Source organism: Bombina bombina, chromosome 4, assembly GCF_027579735.1.
Source record: "Bombina bombina isolate aBomBom1 chromosome 4, aBomBom1.pri, whole genome shotgun sequence".
Classification (NCBI taxonomy): Eukaryota; Metazoa; Chordata; class Amphibia; order Anura; family Bombinatoridae; genus Bombina; species Bombina bombina.
The window spans coordinates 1,105,484,787-1,105,504,943 of record NC_069502.1 but is presented as its reverse complement, the minus strand read 5'-3'; the positions used below and the strand labels follow the sequence as shown (position 1 = coordinate 1,105,504,943).

The 20,157-nt window shown below is 43.4% G+C and overlaps 1 protein-coding gene across 1 annotated transcript in view; it reads left to right on the top strand.

Moving 5' to 3' along the window:
- Positions 1-20,157, top strand: part of BICRAL (BICRA like chromatin remodeling complex associated protein) — a 723,876-nt gene that overhangs the window by 435,662 nt on the left and 268,057 nt on the right. Inside the window, 1 exon segment of the mRNA XM_053712738.1 lies at positions 5,250-5,352. Coding sequence (XP_053568713.1) covers positions 5,250-5,352 — 103 coding nt within the window.

Sequence of the window (20,157 nt, the reverse complement as noted above, 5' to 3'; positions counted from 1 at the left end):
TACTTTGAATAAAAGTCAAACTTTATATGTTAAAAAAAATATCACCAGACAACGAGGGGGAAGTTATGCCGACTAACTCTCCTCACGTGTCAGTACCTTCGCCTCCCGCTCAGGAGGTGCGTGATATTGTGGCGCCAAGTACATCAGGGCGGCCCATACAAATCACTTTGCAAGACATGGCTAATGTTATGACTGAAGTACTATCTAAATTGCCAGAATTAAGAGGTAAACGCGATCACTCTGGGGTAAGAACAGAGTGCGCTGATAATAATAGAGCCATGTCTGATACTGCGTCACAATTTGCAGAACATGAGGACGGAGAGCTTCATTCTGTGGGTGACGGATCTGATCCAAGTAAACTGGATTCAGACATTTCAAATTTTAAATTTAAGCTTGAGAACCTCCGTGTATTACTAGGGGAGGTATTAGCGGCTCTGAATGATTGTAACACGGTTGCAATTCCAGAGAAAGTATGTAGGCTGGATAAATATTTTGCGGTACCGGCGTGTACTGACGTTTTTCCTATGCCTAAAAGGCTTACAGAAATTGTTAACAAGGAGTGGGATAGACCCGGTGTGCCCTTTTCACCCCCTCCTATATTTAGAAAAATGTTTCCAATAGACGCCACCACACAGGACCTATGGCAGACGGTCCCTAAGGTGGAAGGAGCAGTTTCTACTCTGGCTAAGCGCACCACTATCCCGGTGGAGGATAGCTGTGCTTTTTCAGATCCAATGGATAAAAAGTTAGAGGGTTACCTTAAGAAAATGTTTGTTCAGCAAGGTTTTATATTACAACCCCTTGCATGCATCGCGCCTGTCACTGCTGCGGCAGCATTCTGGTTTGAGTCTCTGGAAGAGACCCTTAGCACAGCTCCATTGGATGAGATTATGAACAAGCTTAAAGCCCTTAAGCTAGCTAATTCATTTATTTCTGATGCCGTAGTACACTTAACCAAACTTACGGCTAAGAACTCCGGATTCGCCATTCAAGCGCGTAGAGCGCTGTGGCTTAAATCCTGGTCAGCTGATGTGACTTCTAAATCTAAATTGCTTAATATTCCTTTCAAAGGGCAGACATTATTCGGGCCCGGCTTGAAAGAAATTATCGCTGACATTACTGGAGGTAAGGGCCATGCCCTGCCTCAAGACAGGGCCAAACCAAAGGCTAAACAGTCTAATTTTCGTGCCTTTCATAACTTCAAGGCAGGAGCAGCTTTAACTTCCTCCGCTCCAAGACAGGAAGGAACTGTTGCTCGCTACAGACAGGGCTGGAAACCTAACCAGTCCTGGAATAAGGGCAAGCAGGCCAGAAAACCTGCTGCTGCCCCTAAGACAGCATGAAGTGAGGGCCCCCGATCCGGAAACGGATCTAGTGGGGGGTAGACTTTCTCTCTTCGCCCAGGCTTGGGCAAGAGATGTCCAGGATCCCTGGGCGTTGGAGATCATATCTCAGGGATATCTTCTGGACTTCAAAGCTTCTCCTCCACAAGGGAGATTTCATCTTTCAAGGTTATCAGCAAACCAGATAAAGAAAGAGGCGTTTCTACGCTGTGTACAAGACCTCTTACTAATGGGAGTGATCCACCCAGTTCCGCGGTCGGAACACGGGCAAGGATTCTATTCAAATCTGTTTGTGGTTCCCAAAAAAGAGGGAACCTTCAGACCAATCTTGGACTTAAAGATCCTAAACAAATTCCTAAGAGTTCCATCGTTCAAAATGGAAACTATTCGAACCATCTTACCCATGATCCAAGAGGGTCAGTACATGACCACAGTGGATTTAAAGGATGCCTACCTTCACATACCGATTCACAAGGATCATTACCGGTATCTAAGATTTGCCTTCCTAAACAGGCATTACCAGTTTGTAGCTCTTCCCTTCGGGTTAGCTACGGCTCCAAGAATCTTTACAAAGGTTCTGGGCTCTCTTCTGGCGGTACTAAGACCGCGAGGCATAGCGGTAGCTCCGTACTAGACGACATTCTGATACAAGCGTCAAGTTTCCAAACTGCCAAGTCTCATACAGAGTTAGTTCTGGCATTTCTAAGGTCGCATGGGTGGAAGGTGAACGTAGAAAAGAGTTCTCTATTGCCACTCACAAGTGTTCCCTTTCTAGGGACTCTTATAGATTCTGTAGAAATGAAAATTTACCTGACGGAGGACAGGTTATCAAAACTTCTAAATGCTTGCCGTGTCCTTCATTCAATTCAACACCCGTCAGTGGCTTAGTGCATGGAGGTAATCGGCTTAATGGTAGCGGCAATGGACATAGTACCATTTGCGCGCCTGCATCTCAGACCGCTGCAATTGTGCATGCTAAGTCAGTGGAATGGGGATTACTCAGATTTGTCCCCTCTGCTAAATCTGGATCAAGAGACCAGAGATTCTCTTCTATGGTGGCTTTCTCGGCCACATCTGTCCAAGGGGATGCCCTTCCGCAGGCCAGATTGGACGATTGTAACAACGGACGCCAGCCTTCTAGGTTGGGGCACAGTCTGGAATTCCCTGAAGGCTCAGGGATCATGGACTCAGGAGGAGAGACTCCTTCCAATAAACATTCTGGAATTAAGAGCAATTTTCAATGCTCTTCTGGCTTGGCCTCAGTTAGCAGCTCTGAGGTTCATCAGGTTTCAGTTGGACAACATCACGACTGTGGCTTACATCAACCATCAAGGAGGAACAAGGAGTTCCCTAGCGATGATGGAAGTCTCAAAGATAATTCGCTGGGCAGAGTCTCACTCTTGCCACCTGTCAGCGATCCACATCCCAGGCGTGGAGAACTGGGAGGCGGATTTTCTAAGTCGCCAGACCTTTCATCCGGGGGAGTGGGAACTTCATCCGGAGGTGTTTGCCCAACTGCTTCATCATTGGGGCAAACCAGATATGGATCTCATGGCGTCTCGCCAGAACGCCAAGCTTCCTTGTTACGGATCCAGGTCCAGGGACCCGGGAGCGGTACTGATAGATGCTCTGACAGCACCTTGGGTCTTCAACATGGCTTATGTGTTTCCACCTTTCCCGATGCTTCCTCGATTGATTGCCAGGATCAAACAGGAGAGAGCATCAGTGATTCTAATAGCGCCTGCGTGGCCACGCAGGACCTGGTATGCAGATCTAGTGGACATGTCGTCCTGTCCACCATGGTCTCTGCCTCTGAGACAGGACCTTCTGATTCAGGGTCCTTTCAAACATCCAAATCTAATTTCTCTGAGGCTGACTGCATGGAGATTGAACGCTTGATTCTATCAAAGCGTGGATTCTCTGAGTCAGTGATTGATACCTTAATACAGGCTAGGAAACCTGTTACCAGGAAAATTTACCATAAAATATGGCGTAAATATTTATATTGGTGCGAATCCAAGAGTTACTCATGGAGTAAGGTTAGGATTCCTAGGATATTGTCTTTTCTACAAGAAGGTTTAGAAAAGGGTTTATCTGCTAGTTCGTTAAAGGGACAGATTTCAGCTCTGTCTATCCTTTTACACAAACGTCTGGCAGAAGTTCCAGACGTTCAGGCTTTTTGTCAGGCTTTGGCTAGGATTAAGCCTGTGTTTAAGACTGTTGCTCCGCCGTGGAGCTTAAACTTAGTTCTTAACGTTCTGCAAGGTGTTCCGTTTGAACCCCTTCATTCCATCGATATCAAGCTGTTATCTTGGAAAGTTCTGTTTTTAATGGCTATTTCCTCGGCTCGAAGAGTTTCTGAGTTATCGGCCTTACATTGTGATTCTCCTTATCTGATTTTTCATTCAGACAAGGTAGTTCTGCGTACTAAACCTGGGTTCTTACCTAAGGTAGTCACTAACAAGAATATCAATCAAGAGATTGTTGTTCCATCATTGTGCCCTAACCCTTCTTCAAAGAAGGAACGACTTTTGCACAATCTGGACGTCGTCCGTGCCCTGAAATTTTATTTGCAGGCAACTAAAGATTTTCGTCAAACTTCTTCCCTGTTTGTCGTTTATTCTGGACAGAGGAGAGGTCAAAAAGCTTCGGCTGCCTCTCTCTCTTTTTGGCTTCGTAGCATAATACGTTTAGCCTATGAGACTGCTGGACAGCAGCCTCCTGAAAGGATTACAGCTCATTCTACTAGAGCTGTGGCTTCCACTTGGGCCTTTAAGAATGAGGCCTCTGTTGAACAGATTTGCAAGGCTGTAACTTGGTCTTCACTTCACACTTTTTCAAAATTTTACAAATTTGACACTTTTGCTTCTTCGGAGGCTGTTTTTGGGAGAAAGGTTCGACAGGCAGTGGTTCCTTCCGTGTAAAGATCCTGCCTGTCCCTCCCGTCATCCGTGTACTTTTAGCTTTGGTATTGGTATCCCATAAGTAATGGATGACCCGTGGACTGACTACACTTAACAGGAGAAAATATAATTTATGCTTACCTGATAAATTCATTTCTCCTGTAGTGTAGTCAGTCCACGGCCCGCCCTGTTTTTTACGGCAGGTCTAAATTTTAATTAAACTCCAGTCACCACTGCACCCTATAGTTTCTCCTTTCTCGTATGGTTTCGGTCGAATGACTGGATATGACGTAGAGGGGAGGAGCTATATAGCAGCTCTGCTTGGGTGATCCTCTTGCACTTCCTGTTAGGGAGGAGTTATAATCCCATAAGTAATGGATGACCCGTGGACTGACTACACTACAGGAGAAATGAATTTATCAGGTAAGCATAAATTATATTTTCTGAAACCACTTGTGGCAGAGTGGACGGTTATTGACTAAAGAACAGTCACTGAGTATACACAACACAAACAGTATGAATTTAGTACACATTTCTTACATCAGGATACAATTTTCATTAAACACAAACAAATCAAATAATCTTCCCTCCAACCCTTGTCTCAGAGCCCACACAGAACTTCAGGGCCTAATGATCAAAAACTCTCCACTATTGCAAGATTATCTCAGAAGTCTTGTCAGTACTGTGAGGTTCCACAAAGATGTTTAGAAAGGGGCATTTTAGCTTTAGAATCTAGCTCTATACCTTAGCTGCTCATATACCTGAAATCTCTGACACTGTAACAATATAAATAAATATGAACTAATCATGGATAAACTAGTTTTTTATGATTGATGATTTGAATGCTGCATGCTATTTTTGCATTGCTCTGCAAATAAATGCCTCCAAATATAATTCTATTTTTTACAGTTTTCATATTGTTTGTCAATATATAACGATTTGTTGGTATATATAGACTTGGATTAACTTATTTTGATTTAATTTTGTTTGTGTTTTATCACAGAAAAATGTTATGAACCACCTTTCTCCAGTTTCATCAATTAAAACACAGGATAATTCAAGACAACCTCAGTTTACAACTGCCCTGAGTAATTCTACATTAACAGGTAGTGTTAATAAACGCCTCTGAATTATTTACTATTTCTTATCTTTATATTTCACATGATAATGTTTTCACAAAATATCAGTTTGCAAATGAATACCACTAGCAAATCATCCTTTGAAAATCAATCTTCTTGAAACTGAGCTATCATTGCTCATATTTACAAGATCACATTAGGTATTATTGGGTATCTTGGCTTAAAGGGACAGTCTACCATAGAATTGTTATTGTTTTAAAAGATAGATAATCCCTTTATTACCCATTCCACAGTTTTGCACAACCAACACAGTTATATTAATATACTTTTTACTAGTGATGCACCGAAATGGAAATTCTGGACCGAAACCAAATCCGAAAATCCGGGATGCACTTGGCCGAAAACCGAAACTGATACCGAAAATGTATTTTTTCAAATTAATTTTTTTTAGTTTTTTTTTTGCATAATTAGAGCCAATAAAAAAATCCCACACTTTTATTGAAAGTAACAAACTAAAATTGGACAAAAATATCTTAAAACAATAATATGCTACACAATAATTTTACCAAGAAAAAAAAAAAAACAGGCAAACAATGCCATTTTCGGCCAAAATGTTTCTGCGACCAAAATTTTGGTGCATCCCTACTTAAAACAATTATAAATATCAATATACTGTATTATTCTTTATTTAGTTTTATGTAACAGAATCATATTTTACAGTTTTTTTTTTTTTACTAATTATCCAAATAAAGTATAGTCCTAGAAAACTCATTATATGCAGAACAGTAAGTCAAGTAATAAACTTAAACAGCAGCTCTAGGCTAGCATCAAATTTGAAACATGCTACACAATAATTTTACCGAAAATAACAGGCTAAAAAACCGAAAACCGAAATAGCCAAAAATGTCATTTTCGGCCGAAACTTTCTGCGGCCGAAATTTCGGTGCATCCCTACTTTTTACCTTTGTGATTACCTTGTATCTAGGAACCTTCTTCCAGCCCCCTGATCACATGACTGTGACTGTTTATTATCTATTGTCTTAAATTTAGCATTGGTTTGTGCTAAATCTTAAATAACCCCTTGTGCCTGAACACAGTGTTATCTATATGGCCCACGTGTACTTTCTGTCTCTTTGTGTTGAAAAGAGAGTTAAAAAGCATGTGATAAGAGGCAGCCCTCAAAGGCTTAGAAATTAGCATATGAGCCTACCTATGTTTAGTTTAAACTAAGAATACCAAGAGAAAAAAGCAAATTTGATGATAAAAGTAAATTGGAAAGTTGCTTAAAATTAAAATTCCTATCTGAATAATGAAAGTTTAATTTATACTAGACTGTCCCTTTAATTCCACATGTAGATAGGTAAAAATGTTTTTGGTAATCCTCTTTTGTAATAAATACCTCATTTTTATTCCTCCACATGCAATCTCTTATAATACATGTTTAGAGATTGATAGCTTTTGCTGTAGCTCTGCTTCAACCAATAGTTTTTTCCCAACCAAGTTTAAGGAAGAACAATATGTTATTTTTTTATTTTCCTTCCTAAAATAGGGAGAGTCCACAGCTTCATTCCTTACTGTTGGGAAATACAACACCTGGCCACCAGGAGGAGGCAAAGACACCCCATCTAAAGGCTTAAATATCTCTCCCACTTCCACATTACCCCAGTCATTCTTTGCCTTTCGTCACAGGAGGTGGCAGAGAAGTGTCAGAAGATTCGGAGAGTCCTGAAAAAGGGTATCTGCCCTTCAAGATAGGACTGGAGTTTTAAGTAGTCATGTCAACCTCTCAGTGAGAGTATTGATGAAAGTTAGAGTCTGGAGATGCAGGGAAACTTTTTCTGCTAAACCATCCAGACTACTGCTAACAGCTCCTAAGTAATCAGTGTTTCACTGCCTGCTTTCTCTCACTCAAGTCCATGTCAGGTGCGCTGCTATAAGACTGTCACACTTGAAAGGTTGTGTTTTGTTCCACAGCATGGATCCTGGCGGTAAGATCATTTAAATTTTCCATCTTAATGGGAGGAGAGTCCACTGCTTCATTCATTACTTGTGGGAATTAACAACCTGGCCACCAGGAGGAGACAAATACACCCCAGCCAAAGGCTTAAATACCTTCCCCACTCCCCTCATCCCCCAGTTATTCTTTTCCTTTCGTCACAGGTGGTTGGCAGAGAAGTGTCAGAAGATTCAGAGTAGTCTCTTATGGAGGGTAGTACTCTTCGCAATGGGACTGGAGTTTTAAGTAGTTCTGTCAGCCTCTCAGTGAGAGCATGGGTGAAAGTTAGAGTCTGGAGATGCAGGGAGAGTCTTTCTGTGAAACCATCCCGACTCCATGGTATAAATTCTGGTAAGATTGTTTCTCTTTTTATACATGAATGATAACGCTAGAAGACAGGGTCACAGTGCTTTTATCTGTATAGAATGAAGGGTTAATATCTCCTGAGGGGGATTATTGAACAGGGGGGAATATTCTTATATGTTTATTTGATTTAATGCTGCTTTATGTGTGAGATTTTATGGGCTCAAAGGCTGTTATAGAATATACAGGTTTCACTTTGAGAGTAATGCAGCTCACAAGCTTGGCGTGCTTTCTCCAACATAGGTGTGTCCGGTCCACGGCGTCATCCTTACTTGTGGGATATTCTCTTCCCCAACAGGAAATGGCAAAGAGCCCAGCAAAGCTGGTCACATGATCCCTCCTAGGCTCCGCCTACCCCAGTCATTCTCTTTGCCGTTGTACAGGCAACATCTCCACGGAGATGGCTTAGAGTTTTTTAGTGTTTAACTGTAGTTTTTATTATTCAATCAAGAGTTTGTTATTTTGAAATAGTGCTGGTATGTACTATTTACTCAGAAACAGAAAAGAGATGAAGATTTCTGTTTGTATGAGGAAAATGATTTTAGCAACCGTCACTAAAATCCATGGCTGTTCCACACAGGACTGTTGAGAGCAATTAACTTCAGTTGGGGGAACAGTGAGCAGTCTCTTGCTGCTTGAGGTATGACACATTCTAACAAGACGATGTAATGCTGGAAGCTGTCATTTTCCCTATGGGATCCGGTAAGCCATGTTTATTACGATCGTAAATAAGGGCTTCACAAGGGCTTATTAAGACTGTAGACTTTTTTTGGGCTAAATCGATTCATTATTAACACATATTTAGCCTTGAGGAATCATTTTATTTGGGTATTTTGCTATAATAATATCGGCAGGCACTGTTTTAGACACCTTATTCTTTAGGGACTTTCCCAAAGCATAGGCAGAGCCTCATTTTCGCGCCGGTGTTGCGCACTTGTTTTTGAGAGGCATGGCATGCAGTCGCATGTGAGAGGAGCTCTGATACTTAGAAAGACTTTCTGAAGGCGTCATTTGGTATCGTATTCCCCTTTGGGCTTGGTTGGGTCTCAGCAAAGCAGATACCAGGGACTGTAAAGGGGTTAAAGTTCAAAACGGCTCCGGTTCCGTTATTTTAAGGGTTAAAGCTTCCAAATTTGGTGTGCAATACTTTTAAGGCTTTAAGACACTGTGGTGAAAATTTGGTGAATTTTGAACAATTCCTTCATGTTTTTTCGCAATTGCAGTAATAAAGTGTGTTCAGTTTAAAATTTAAAGTGACAGTAACGGTTTTATTTTAAAGCGTTTTTTGTACTTTGTTATCAAGTTTATGCCTGTTTAACATGTCTGAACTACCAGATAGACTGTGTTCTGAATGTGGGGAAGCCAGAATTCCTATTCATTTAAATAAATGTGATTTATGTGACAATGATGCCCAAGATGATTCCTCAAGTGAGGGGAGTAAGCATGGTACTGCATCATTCCCTCCTTCGTCTACACGAGTCTTGCCCACTCAGGAGGCCCCTAGTACATCTAGCGCGCCAATACTCCTTACTATGCAACAATTAACGGCTGTAATGGATAATTCTGTCAAAAACATTTTAGCCAAAATGAACACTTATCAGCGTAAGCGCGACTGCTCTGTTTTAGATACTGAAGAGCATGACGACGCTGATAATAATGTTTCTGAAGGGCCCCTAACCCAGTCTGATGGGGCCAGGGAGGTTTTGTCTGAGGGAGAAATTACTGATTCAGGGAACATTTCTCAACAAGCTGAACCTGATGTGATTACATTTAAATTTAAGTTGGAACATCTCCGCATTCTGCTTAAGGAGGTATTATCCACTCTGGATGATTGTGACAAGTTGGTCATCCCAGAGAAACTATGTAAAATGGACAAGTTCCTAGAGGTGCCGGGGCTCCCAGAAGCTTTTCCTATACCCAAGCGGGTGGCGGACATTGTTAATAAAGAATGGGAAAGGCCCGGTATTCCTTTCGTCCCTCCCCCCATATTTAAAAAATTGTTTCCTATGGTCGACCCCAGAAAGGACTTATGGCAGACAGTCCCCAAGGTCGAGGGAGCGGTTTCCACTTTAAACAAACGCACCACTATACCCATAGAGGATAGTTGTGCTTTCAAAGATCCTATGGATAAAAAATTAGAAGGTTTGCTTAAAAAGATGTTTGTTCAGCAGGGTTACCTTCTACAACCAATTTCATGCGTTGTCCCTGTCGCTACAGCCGCATGTTTCTGGTTCGATGAGCTGATAAAGGCGGTCGATAGGCGTCTTCCAAGAACAAGCTACTTAACATTCCTTTCAAGGGGAAAACGCTGTTTGGCCCTGACTTGAAAGAGATTATCTCTGATATCACTGGGGGTAAGGGCCACGCCCTTCCTCAGGATCGGCCTTTCAAGGCAAAAAATAAACCTAATTTTCGTCCCTTTCGTAGAAACGGACCAGCCCAAAGTGCTACGTCCTCTAAGCAAGAGGGTAATACTTCTCAAGCCAAGCCAGCTTGGAGACCAATGCAAGGCTGGAACAAGGGAAAGCAGGCCAAGAAACCTGCCACTGCTACCAAGACAGCATGAAATGTTGGCCCCCGATCCGGGACCGGATCTGGTGGGGGGCAGACTCTATCTCTTCGCTCAGGCTTGGGCAAGAGATGTTCTGGATCCTTGGGCGCTAGAAATAGTCTCCCAAGGTTATCTTCTGGAATTCAAGGGGCTTCCCCCAAGGGGGAGGTTCCACAGGTCTCAGTTGTCTTCAGACCACATAAAAAGACAGGCATTCTTACATTGCGTAGAAGACCTGTTAAAAATGGGAGTGATTCATCCTGTTCCATTAAGAGAACAAGGGATGGGGTTCTACTCCAATCTGTTCATAGTTCCCAAAAAAGAGGGAACGTTCAGACCAATCTTAGATCTCAAGATCTTAAACAAGTTTCTCAAGGTTCCATCGTTCAAGATGGAAACCATTCGAACTATTCTTCCTTCCATCCAGGAAGGTCAATTCATGACCACGGTGGATTTAAAGGATGCGTATCTACATATTCCTATCCACAAGGAACATCATCGGTTCCTAAGGTTCGCATTCCTGGACAAGCATTACCAGTTTGTGGCGCTTCCTTTCGGATTAGCCACTGCTCCAAGGATTTTCACAAAGGTACTAGGGTCCCTTCTAGCTGTGCTAAGACCAAGGGGCATTGCTGTAGTACCTTACTTGGACGACATTCTGATTCAAGCGTCGTCCCTTCCTCAAGCAAAGGCTCACACGGACATAGTCCTGGCCTTTCTCAGATCTCACGGATGGAAAGTGAACGTGGAAAAGAGTTCTCTATCTCCGTCAACAAGGGTTCCCTTCTTGGGAACAATAATAGACTCCTTAGAAATGAGGATATTTCTGATAGAGGCCAGAAAAACAAAACTTCTAGACTCTTGTCGGATACTTCATTCCGTTCCTCTTCCTTCCATAGCTCAGTGCATGGAAGTGATCGGGTTGATGGTAGCGGCAATGGACATAGTTCCTTTTGCGCGCATTCATCTAAGACCATTACAACTGTGCATGCTCAGTCAGTGGAATGGGGATTATACAGACTTGTCTCCGAAGATACAAGTAAATCAGAGGACCAGAGACTCACTCCGTTGGTGGCTGTCCCTGGACAACCTGTCACGAGGGATGACATTCCGCAGACCAGAGTGGGTCATTGTCACGACCGACGCCAGTCTGATGGGCTGGGGCGCGGTCTGGGGATCCCTGAAAGCTCAGGGTCTTTGGTCTCGGGAAGAATCTCTTCTACCGATAAATATTCTGGAACTGAGAGCGATATTCAATGCTCTCAAGGCTTGGCCTCAGCTAGCGAGGGCCAAGTTCATACGGTTTCAATCAGACAACATGAACAACTGTTGCGTACATCAACCATCAGGGGGGAACAAGGAGTTCCCTAGCGATGGAAGAAGTGACCAAAATCATTTTATGGGCGGAGTCTCACTCCTGCCACCTGTCTGCTATCCACATCCCAGGAGTGGAAAATTGGGAAGCGGATTTTCTGAGTCGTCAGACATTACATCCGGGGGAGTGGGAACTCCATCCGGAAATCTTTGCCCAAGTCACTCAGCTGTGGGGCATTCCAGACATGGATCTGATGGCCTCTCGTCAGAACTTCAAAGTTCCTTGCTACGGGTCCAGATCCAGGGATCCCAAGGCGGCTCTAGTGGATGCACTAGTAGCACCTTGGACCTTCAAACTAGCTTATGTGTTCCCGCCGTTTCCTCTCATCCCCAGGCTGGTAGCCAGGATCTATCAGGAGAGGGCGTCGGTGATCTTGATAGCTCCTGCGTGGCCACGCAGGACTTGGTATGCAGATCTGGTGAATATGTCATCGGCTCCACCTTGGAAGCTACCTTTGAGACGAGACCTTCTTGTTCAGGGTCCGTTCGAACATCCGAACCTGGTTTCACTCCAGCTGACTGCTTGGAGATTGAACGCTTGATCTTATCGAAGCGAGGGTTCTCAGATTCTGTTATCGATACTCTTGTTCAGGCCAGAAAGCCTGTAACTAGAAAGATTTACCACAAAATTTGGAAAAAATATATCTGTTGGTGTGAATCTAAAGGATTCCCTTGGGACAAGGTTAAGATTCCTAAGATTCTATCCTTCCTTCAAGAAGGATTGGAAAAAGGATTATCTGCTAGTTCCCTGAAGGGACAGATTTCTGCCTTGTCTGTGTTACTTCACAAAAAGCTGGCAGCTGTGCCAGATGTTCAAGCCTTTGTTCAGGCTCTGGTTAGAATTAAGCCTGTTTACAAACCTTTGACTCCTCCTTGGAGTCTCAATTTAGTTCTTTCAGTTCTTCAGGGGGTTCCGTTTGAACCCTTACATTCCGTTGATATTAAGTTATTATCTTGGAAAGTTTTGTTTTTAGTTGCAATTTCTTCTGCTAGAAGAGTTTCAGAATTATCTGCTCTGCAGTGTTCTCCTCCTTATCTGGTGTTCCATGCAGATAAGGTGGTTTTACGTACTAAACCTGGTTTTCTTCCAAAAGTTGTTTCTAACAAAAACATTAACCAGGAGATTATCGTACCTTCTCTGTGTCCGAAACCAGTTTCAAAGAAGGAACGTTTGTTGCACAATTTGGATGTTGTTCGCGCTCTAAAATTCTATTTAGATGCTACAAAGGATTTTAGACAAACATCTTCCTTGTTTGTTGTTTATTCCGGTAAAAGGAGAGGTCAAAAAGCAACTTCTACCTCTCTCTCTTTTTGGATTAAAAGCATCATCAGATTGGCTTACGAGACTGCCGGACGGCAGCCTCCCGAAAGAATCACAGCTCATTCCACTAGGGCTGTGGCTTCCACATGGGCCTTCAAGAACGAGGCTTCTGTTGATCAGATATGTAGGGCAGCGACTTGGTCTTCACTGCACACTTTTACCAAATTTTACAAGTTTGATACTTTTGCTTCTTCTGAGGCTATTTTTGGGAGAAAGGTTTTGCAAACCGTGGTGCCTTCCATTTAGGTGACCTGATTTGCTCCCTCCCTTCATCCGTGTCCTAAAGCTTTGGTATTGGTTCCCACAAGTAAGGATGACGCCGTGGACCGGACACACCTATGTTGGAGAAAACAGAATTTATGTTTACCTGATAAATTACTTTCTCCAACGGTGTGTCCGGTCCACGGCCCGCCCTGGTTTTTTTAATCAGGTCTGATAATTTATTTTCTTTAACTACAGTCACCACGGTACCATATGGTTTCTCCTATGCAAATATTCCTCCTTAACGTCGGTCGAATGACTGGGGTAGGCGGAGCCTAGGAGGGATCATGTGACCAGCTTTGCTGGGCTCTTTGCCATTTCCTGTTGGGGAAGAGAATATCCCACAAGTAAGGATGACGCCGTGGACCGGACACACCGTTGGAGAAAGTAATTTATCAGGTAAACATAAATTCTGTTTTTTCTCATAGCAGGGTCAGTCCTACATTGTGCACCATGTGATTCTTCTCTCTTCCTGACCTGGCGTGGATCAGAGAGGAGTCCTAACTCTCTTTACTGTCTGGGTCATGGGAGGTGGTGAGTACCCAAGCCATTGGGATATAACGGTGGAGTTTTTTTTAAATAAAATAAAATGTTTATTTTCCATAGTTCTCCGGTTATTGCACTAGCGATGGATGATTCTGTTACTTAGAAGGCTCTCCCTCTATTTCTAATGAGTAATTCCTGTTTACATTGTGAGGAGGCCTTAGTTCCGCCTTCTCAAATTATGTTCCATATGCCTTGATAATGTGATATCAAACATGTTTGATACCACTGAGTGGTCCACCTCTGAGGAGTTGTCGTCCAGTGAGGTGCGTACCCTACATGCTTATCTCTCTACACATGCAGTTTCCCGTAGCATAAATTAGATAACGTCTGAGGACAGGGTGGTACCTTACCCTTCCCTGCTCCTGTTAGATGGCGAACATTATTGAGAATGAATGGGACTGGATTGTTCCTCTCTTCTCCCTATAACAATTCGTTCCCGGTCCTGTACTCTCAGTACAGTTGTGAGGTTCCGTCCCTAAAAGGGATGGCGCTATCTTCACCCTTGCTAAACGTATTACTATCCCGTTTGAGGATAGCTCTTCATTTTAGAAGCCCATGGATAAAGGATGGACACTCTGTTAAAAAAGTTGTTTTAACATACGGGATATTTGTTTCAACCGGAGGCGGCCGTTGCCGCGGTTGCTGGAGAAACTACCTTTGGGTATGACTCCTTATAGGATTGATCGGGGTGGAGAGGTCCCCTCGACTTTACTCAGGAAAAGATTTACGACCTTGAGGGTTGCTAATTCTTTTATCTGTGATGCTATTAGACAGAATGCCTGAATGCTAAGGCTTCAGCTTTTTCTGTTCAGGCTCATCGGGCTCTGACTGAAGTCATGATCTGCGGATATGACTCCTAAGTCTAGACTTCTTTCCCTTCCCTTTAACGGAATGATTTTGTTTGGTCTGGGCCTGGACTCAATTATCTCCACGGTCGCAGGGGGCAAGGGTGCCCTTCTTCCACATGAGAATATGAACGAGTCTAAGGGACAATTTCGTTCTTCTTGTTTGGATAAAGCCCATGTCAGCAGTCCTCCGGTAGCCTGAGCAAACCAAGAGTTCTTGGAAGCTGTCTCAGTCCTGGAATAAATACAAGCAGAGCAAGAAGCTCCCCGAGTCTAAGTCGGCATGAATGGACGGTCCCCTTCTGAATCTTGTAGGGTGCAGACTGTCACTCTTTCAGTCACTTGGTTCAGGGGCGTGCGGGATCCATGGGTCCTGGAGGTCATAGCTCAGGGTTACAAGATAGGTTTCAAGTCTCTGCTACCCAAGGACAGTTTCCTCCTCTCTCTTCTGTCTTCCTGACCAGAAAGGAGGGATCCATTCTGGGGTGCGTGTGGGATCTGTACTCTTAGGAGTTATTGTCCCGGTGCCTATCGCTGTGAGAGGTTTGGGATACTATTCAAACTTTGGAATCTTCCGTCCGATTGGGACCTAAAGTGCTAAAGCAAGTTTTTAAATGTCACCTCGTTCAAGAGTGAGACAATAGGTTCATTCTTCCCCTCGTTCGAGAACGGCAGTTCATGACCACGATAGATCTGAAGGATGCTCCCTTCACGTACCAATCCTTAAAGAGACACTAAACCCAAATTTTTTCCTTCATGATTCAGATAGAGCATGCAATTTTAAGCAACTTTCTAATTTACTCCTATTATCAAATGTTCTTCATATTCTCTTAGTATCTTTATATGAAATGCAAGAATGTAAGTTTAGATGCCGGCCCATTTTTGGTGAGCAACCTGGGTTGTCCTTGCTGATTGGTGGATAAATTCATCCACCAATAAAAAAAAAGCTGTCCAGAGTTCTGAACCAAAAAAAAGCATAGATGCCTTCTTTTTCAAATAAAGATAGCAAGAGAACAAAGAAAAAGTGATAATAGGAGTAAATTAGAAAGTTGCTTAAAATTGCATGCTCTATCTGAATCACGAAATAAAAAATGTGGGTTCAGTGTCCCTTTAAGGTTTACATTCCCTGGACCAGCACTTCCAGTTTATTGATCTTCTGTTAGGTCTAGCTGGTATAGTGGTGAGCATAGCTACCTTCAAATTAGTTGTCCCAGGTTGATTCCCGGCCAACGCAGCATTCTCCAAGAAATTTTTCGGACAATGGAACATTCTGAATCTCTCCTCTGTCTTCTTCGAACCCATGGATGAAAGATAAACCTAGAGAGAATTCTCTTGTATCAAGTACCAGGGTAGAATTCTCAGGTACTATAATAGTCTCCATAGACATGAAAATATTTCTGGCAGGCCAGAGACTTTGCAGGCTAGCTTCAACATGTCTTGCTCTCCAGACCTCCTTAGGGCCATCTGTGGCTTGGAGTATGGAGGTGATTGGTCTCATGGTGTCCAGCATGGACGTCATTTCCTTTGCCAGGTTTCACCTCAGACTGTTGCAACTGCGCATGCTGAAGCAGTGGAATGACGATCATTACGTTCTGTCTCCACAGATTTCTCTGGACAACCGATCGAGAGAATCGCTCTCTTGGTGTTTTTGTCCGGATCTCTTGTCCCAAAGGATGTCAGTCTCAAAACTATCCTGGGTGATTGTGACTACAGTTGCGAGTCTGTCAGGATGGGGAGCTGTTTGGGGTGCCAGGATGGCACAGGGCTCCTTCCCAATCGCATTTTGGATCCTTGGGCAATATACAATGCTCTGAAGGCTTGGCCTCTGATGGGTTCAGTTTATTAGATTCCAATCAGACAATATATCCTTAGTGGCTTCCATCAACCACCAGGGGGGAACGAGAAGCTCCCTAGCTATGAGGGAAGTATCTTGGTTTCTGGAGTGGGCGGAGACCCACATAGTTCGCTGTCAGCGATCCACATTCCGGGTGTGGACAACTGGGAAGCGAATTCCTCAAGCAGACATTCCTGTCATCCGGGGGAATGCGCTCTCCATCCCGAGCGTTGGCGGAGATTTGCCAGAGGAATATCTTATGCCGTCTCAATACCAAGCTACCCAGATATGGGTCGAGGTACAGGGATCCTCAAGCGGAGCTAACAGATGCATTAGCGGTGCCTTGGAGGTTAAATCTAATTTATCTTTTCCGGCCGTTACCACAACTTCCTAGTGTAGTGGCTTGAATTAAGCAGGCATCAGTGATACTGATTGCTCTGTCTGGCCTTCAAAGGATATGGTTCATGGACTAGTGGGGATGTCGGTATCTCCACCGTGGAAGTTACCTTGTTGCTGGGATCTGCTGTCCAAGGTCTTTTTGTTTATGTCTAGATCTCTAAAGCTGACTGCGGGAGATTGAAAGCTTAGTCCTAGCCAAGAGAGGCTATTATTTTACTCTCATTCAAGCTTGTAGCTGGTTGATCGTCACATCTGTCATAAGGTGTGGGGGACCTACTTATTCTGTTCTCCAGGATGAACTTGAGAAGGGCTTTTCTGCAAGTCCCCTGAGGGGACAGATTTTGGCCCTGTCTGTGTGACTGCACAGAAGGTTTGCTGAGCTTCCTGATGTGCAGTCACTTGTTAAGGCTCTGCTAGGATCAGACCTGTGTTTAGATCTATTGCTCCTCCTTGGAATTTAAATCTTGTTATATGGGTTTGGCACGGACTCCATTGGAGCCTACGCATGAAGTGGACATTAAATTATGTCTTGGAAGGTTCCTTTTCTACGGACTATTGCTTCTGCGCGCAGAATATATATGATTACTGCCTTGCAATGCGTCCCTCCTTATTTGCCTTTCCATGCTTATAAGGCTGTTCTACGAACCTACTTAGGTTTTCTTCCTAAGGTTGTGTCAATTTGCAACATCAATCAAAAGATTGTGGTTCCTTCCTATATCCTACTTTTTCTTCGTCATAGGAACGTTTTCAACGTAATTCTGGATGTGGTTTGTGCCTTAAAGTTCTATCTTCAGGCCACAAAGGAATTTAGACAAACTTCTTTCTCTGTTTGTTCTCTGTCAAGGAAGCGTGGGGGGTCAGAGGGCTTCTTCGACTTCCTTATCATTTTGGCAGAGGATTGTCCTCCGTTTCGAGACAGCGGGACATAAGCCTCCTCTGAGGATTATGGCTCATTCAACTACAGCTGTGGCCTCTTCTTGGGCCTTAAGAACGTGGCTTCTATGGTGCAGTTTTGCAAGGCGGCTACATGGTCCTCTTTACATACTTTTGCAAGATTTTACAAATTTGATGTTTTTGCTTCGGCGGAAGCAGCTTTTGGGAGAAAATTTCTGCAGGTTGTAGTGCCCTCAGTATGGGGTCCACCTCCTTTTTCCCTCCCGTTTTTTTTTCATTCTAGTGTACTCTAGAGCTTGGGTATTTCTTTCCACAAGTAATGAATAAAGCAGTGGACTCTCCTCCCATTAAGATGGAAAACATAAATTATGCTTACCTAATAATTTCATTTTCATCTGTGGGAGGAGAGTCCACTGCTCCCGCCCGTTTCTCCGAGGGGCGGACCTAAATTTAATATTATTCTTCTGGCACCATTTATACCCTGATATTTCCCCTACTGTTCCTTTTTCCCTTGGTAGAATGACTGGGGGATGAGGGTGTCTTTGCCTCCTCCTGGTGGCCAGGTTCTTAATTCCCACAAGTAATGAATGAAGCAGTGGACTCTTCTCCCACAGATGGAAATGAAATTATCAGGTAAGCATAATTTATGTTTTTTACACATAAAATGCTATAACAGGGTCACAGTGTGGCTCCTTTATACCTGATAGGATCCAAGGTTAATATCCTCTGAAGGGGATTTATTGAACAGTTGGGGTTAATTAATCAGTGTATTAATTATTTACATGCTGCTTTGTTGAATTTTTTCCCTGGGCTGATAGACTGCGTGTTTTTGGCTGGAACAAACAGGTTTCACTTTGGTTTTTGAAAGTGTTGCACAGCTCCTATTACTTGCTGTACTTTTAATAACAGGGAAGTACTGTCTTACACTCCATGTGGGTCTATGTTAATTTCCTCCATTCTGGCTGAGACTAGAACCTGAGGAGAGCGTTTCCTCTGTTATCTTTCTGGGTCTAGGAGGTGGAGAGTGACCCAGCCATTGGTATAAAGGTGCAGTTTTCTATAATAAAAAAACGTTTTATTTGTGTCCTTCTGTGGGTATAACCTGAGCTATGGAGGACTCTGACATGTTAGATGGTACTCCTTCTGTACTAAATCATACCTGTTTATATTGTGAGGAGGCCGTGGTTTTCCCGCCCACTCAATTATGTTTCACATGCCTAAATACCGTTATAAAGTCTAAGACGGGAGACAAGCCTGCAAAGGCTCTTAGTCCCTCTGAGCCGTCTACCTCTCAGGACTTGGCGTCCCGTGAGATTACTACCCTTGCTACATTATCCACTCCACATGCAGTTCCCCATAGCACATCTAATCCTCCATCCGGAGGGGGCCTTCTTCCTGTGGACTTTGCCGTTCAGTTACAAATGGCGGTGTCTGCGGCCCTCAGTGCATTACCTCTCTCTAACAAATGCAAGATAAAGGTTAAACATAGTTTTCCTGACCCAGAGTCATCTAAATATTTACCGAATTTAGCTATTATGTCCCAGTTATCTGATGATGAGTTAACCTCTGTAGCTTCAGAGCGTGAACTTTCTGGGTCGGAGTCCTTAGCATCTAAGCCTCCTGCTGCGGAGGAACCGTCCTTTAGATTTAAAATTGAGCACTTGGGTTTTTTATTAAAGGAGGTTCTGTCTACGTTAGTGGTTTCAGAGGCTGCGCTGCCTGAAGAACCTATGATACCTAAATTAGACAGAGTTTACAAAGACAGGAAAGTTCCTTTGTCTTTTCCTGTGCTGGTTAAGATGGCGAACATTTTTAAGAACGAATGGGAAAGAATTGGTTCTTCCTTTTCCCCCTTGTCTACTTTTAAAAAGTTGTTCCCGGTCCTGGACTCTCAACTGGATTTGTGGAGCTCTATTCCTAAGGTGGATGGTGCTATCTCTACGCTTGCTAAACGTACTACTATACCTCTTGAGGATAGTTCTTCGTTCAGAGAGCCGATAGATAAGAAAATGGAAACCTTTCTGAGAAAGATGTTTCAACATACAGGATTTTTGTTTCATTCAGCATCTGCAGTTGCCGCGGTTGCCGGAGAGGCTACCTACTGGCGTGACTCTTTGTCGGAACTCATTGAGGGGGAGTCTCCCCTCGAGGATATTCAAGACAGAATTAAAGCTCTGAGAATTGCTAATTATTTTATCTGTGATGCAAACATGCTAATTATTTGCTTAAATGCAAAAGCCTCTGGCTTTGCGGTCCTAGCCCGCCGGGCTCTCTGATTGAAGTCTTGGTCTGCGGATATGACTTCTAAGTCCAGACTCCTTTCTCTTCCCTTCAAGGGAAAGATTTTATTTGTTCCAGGCCTGGACTCCATTATTTTCTACGGTTACCGGAGGCAAGGGTGACTTCCTACCGCAAGATAAGAAGAACAAGTCTAAGGGACGACAATCT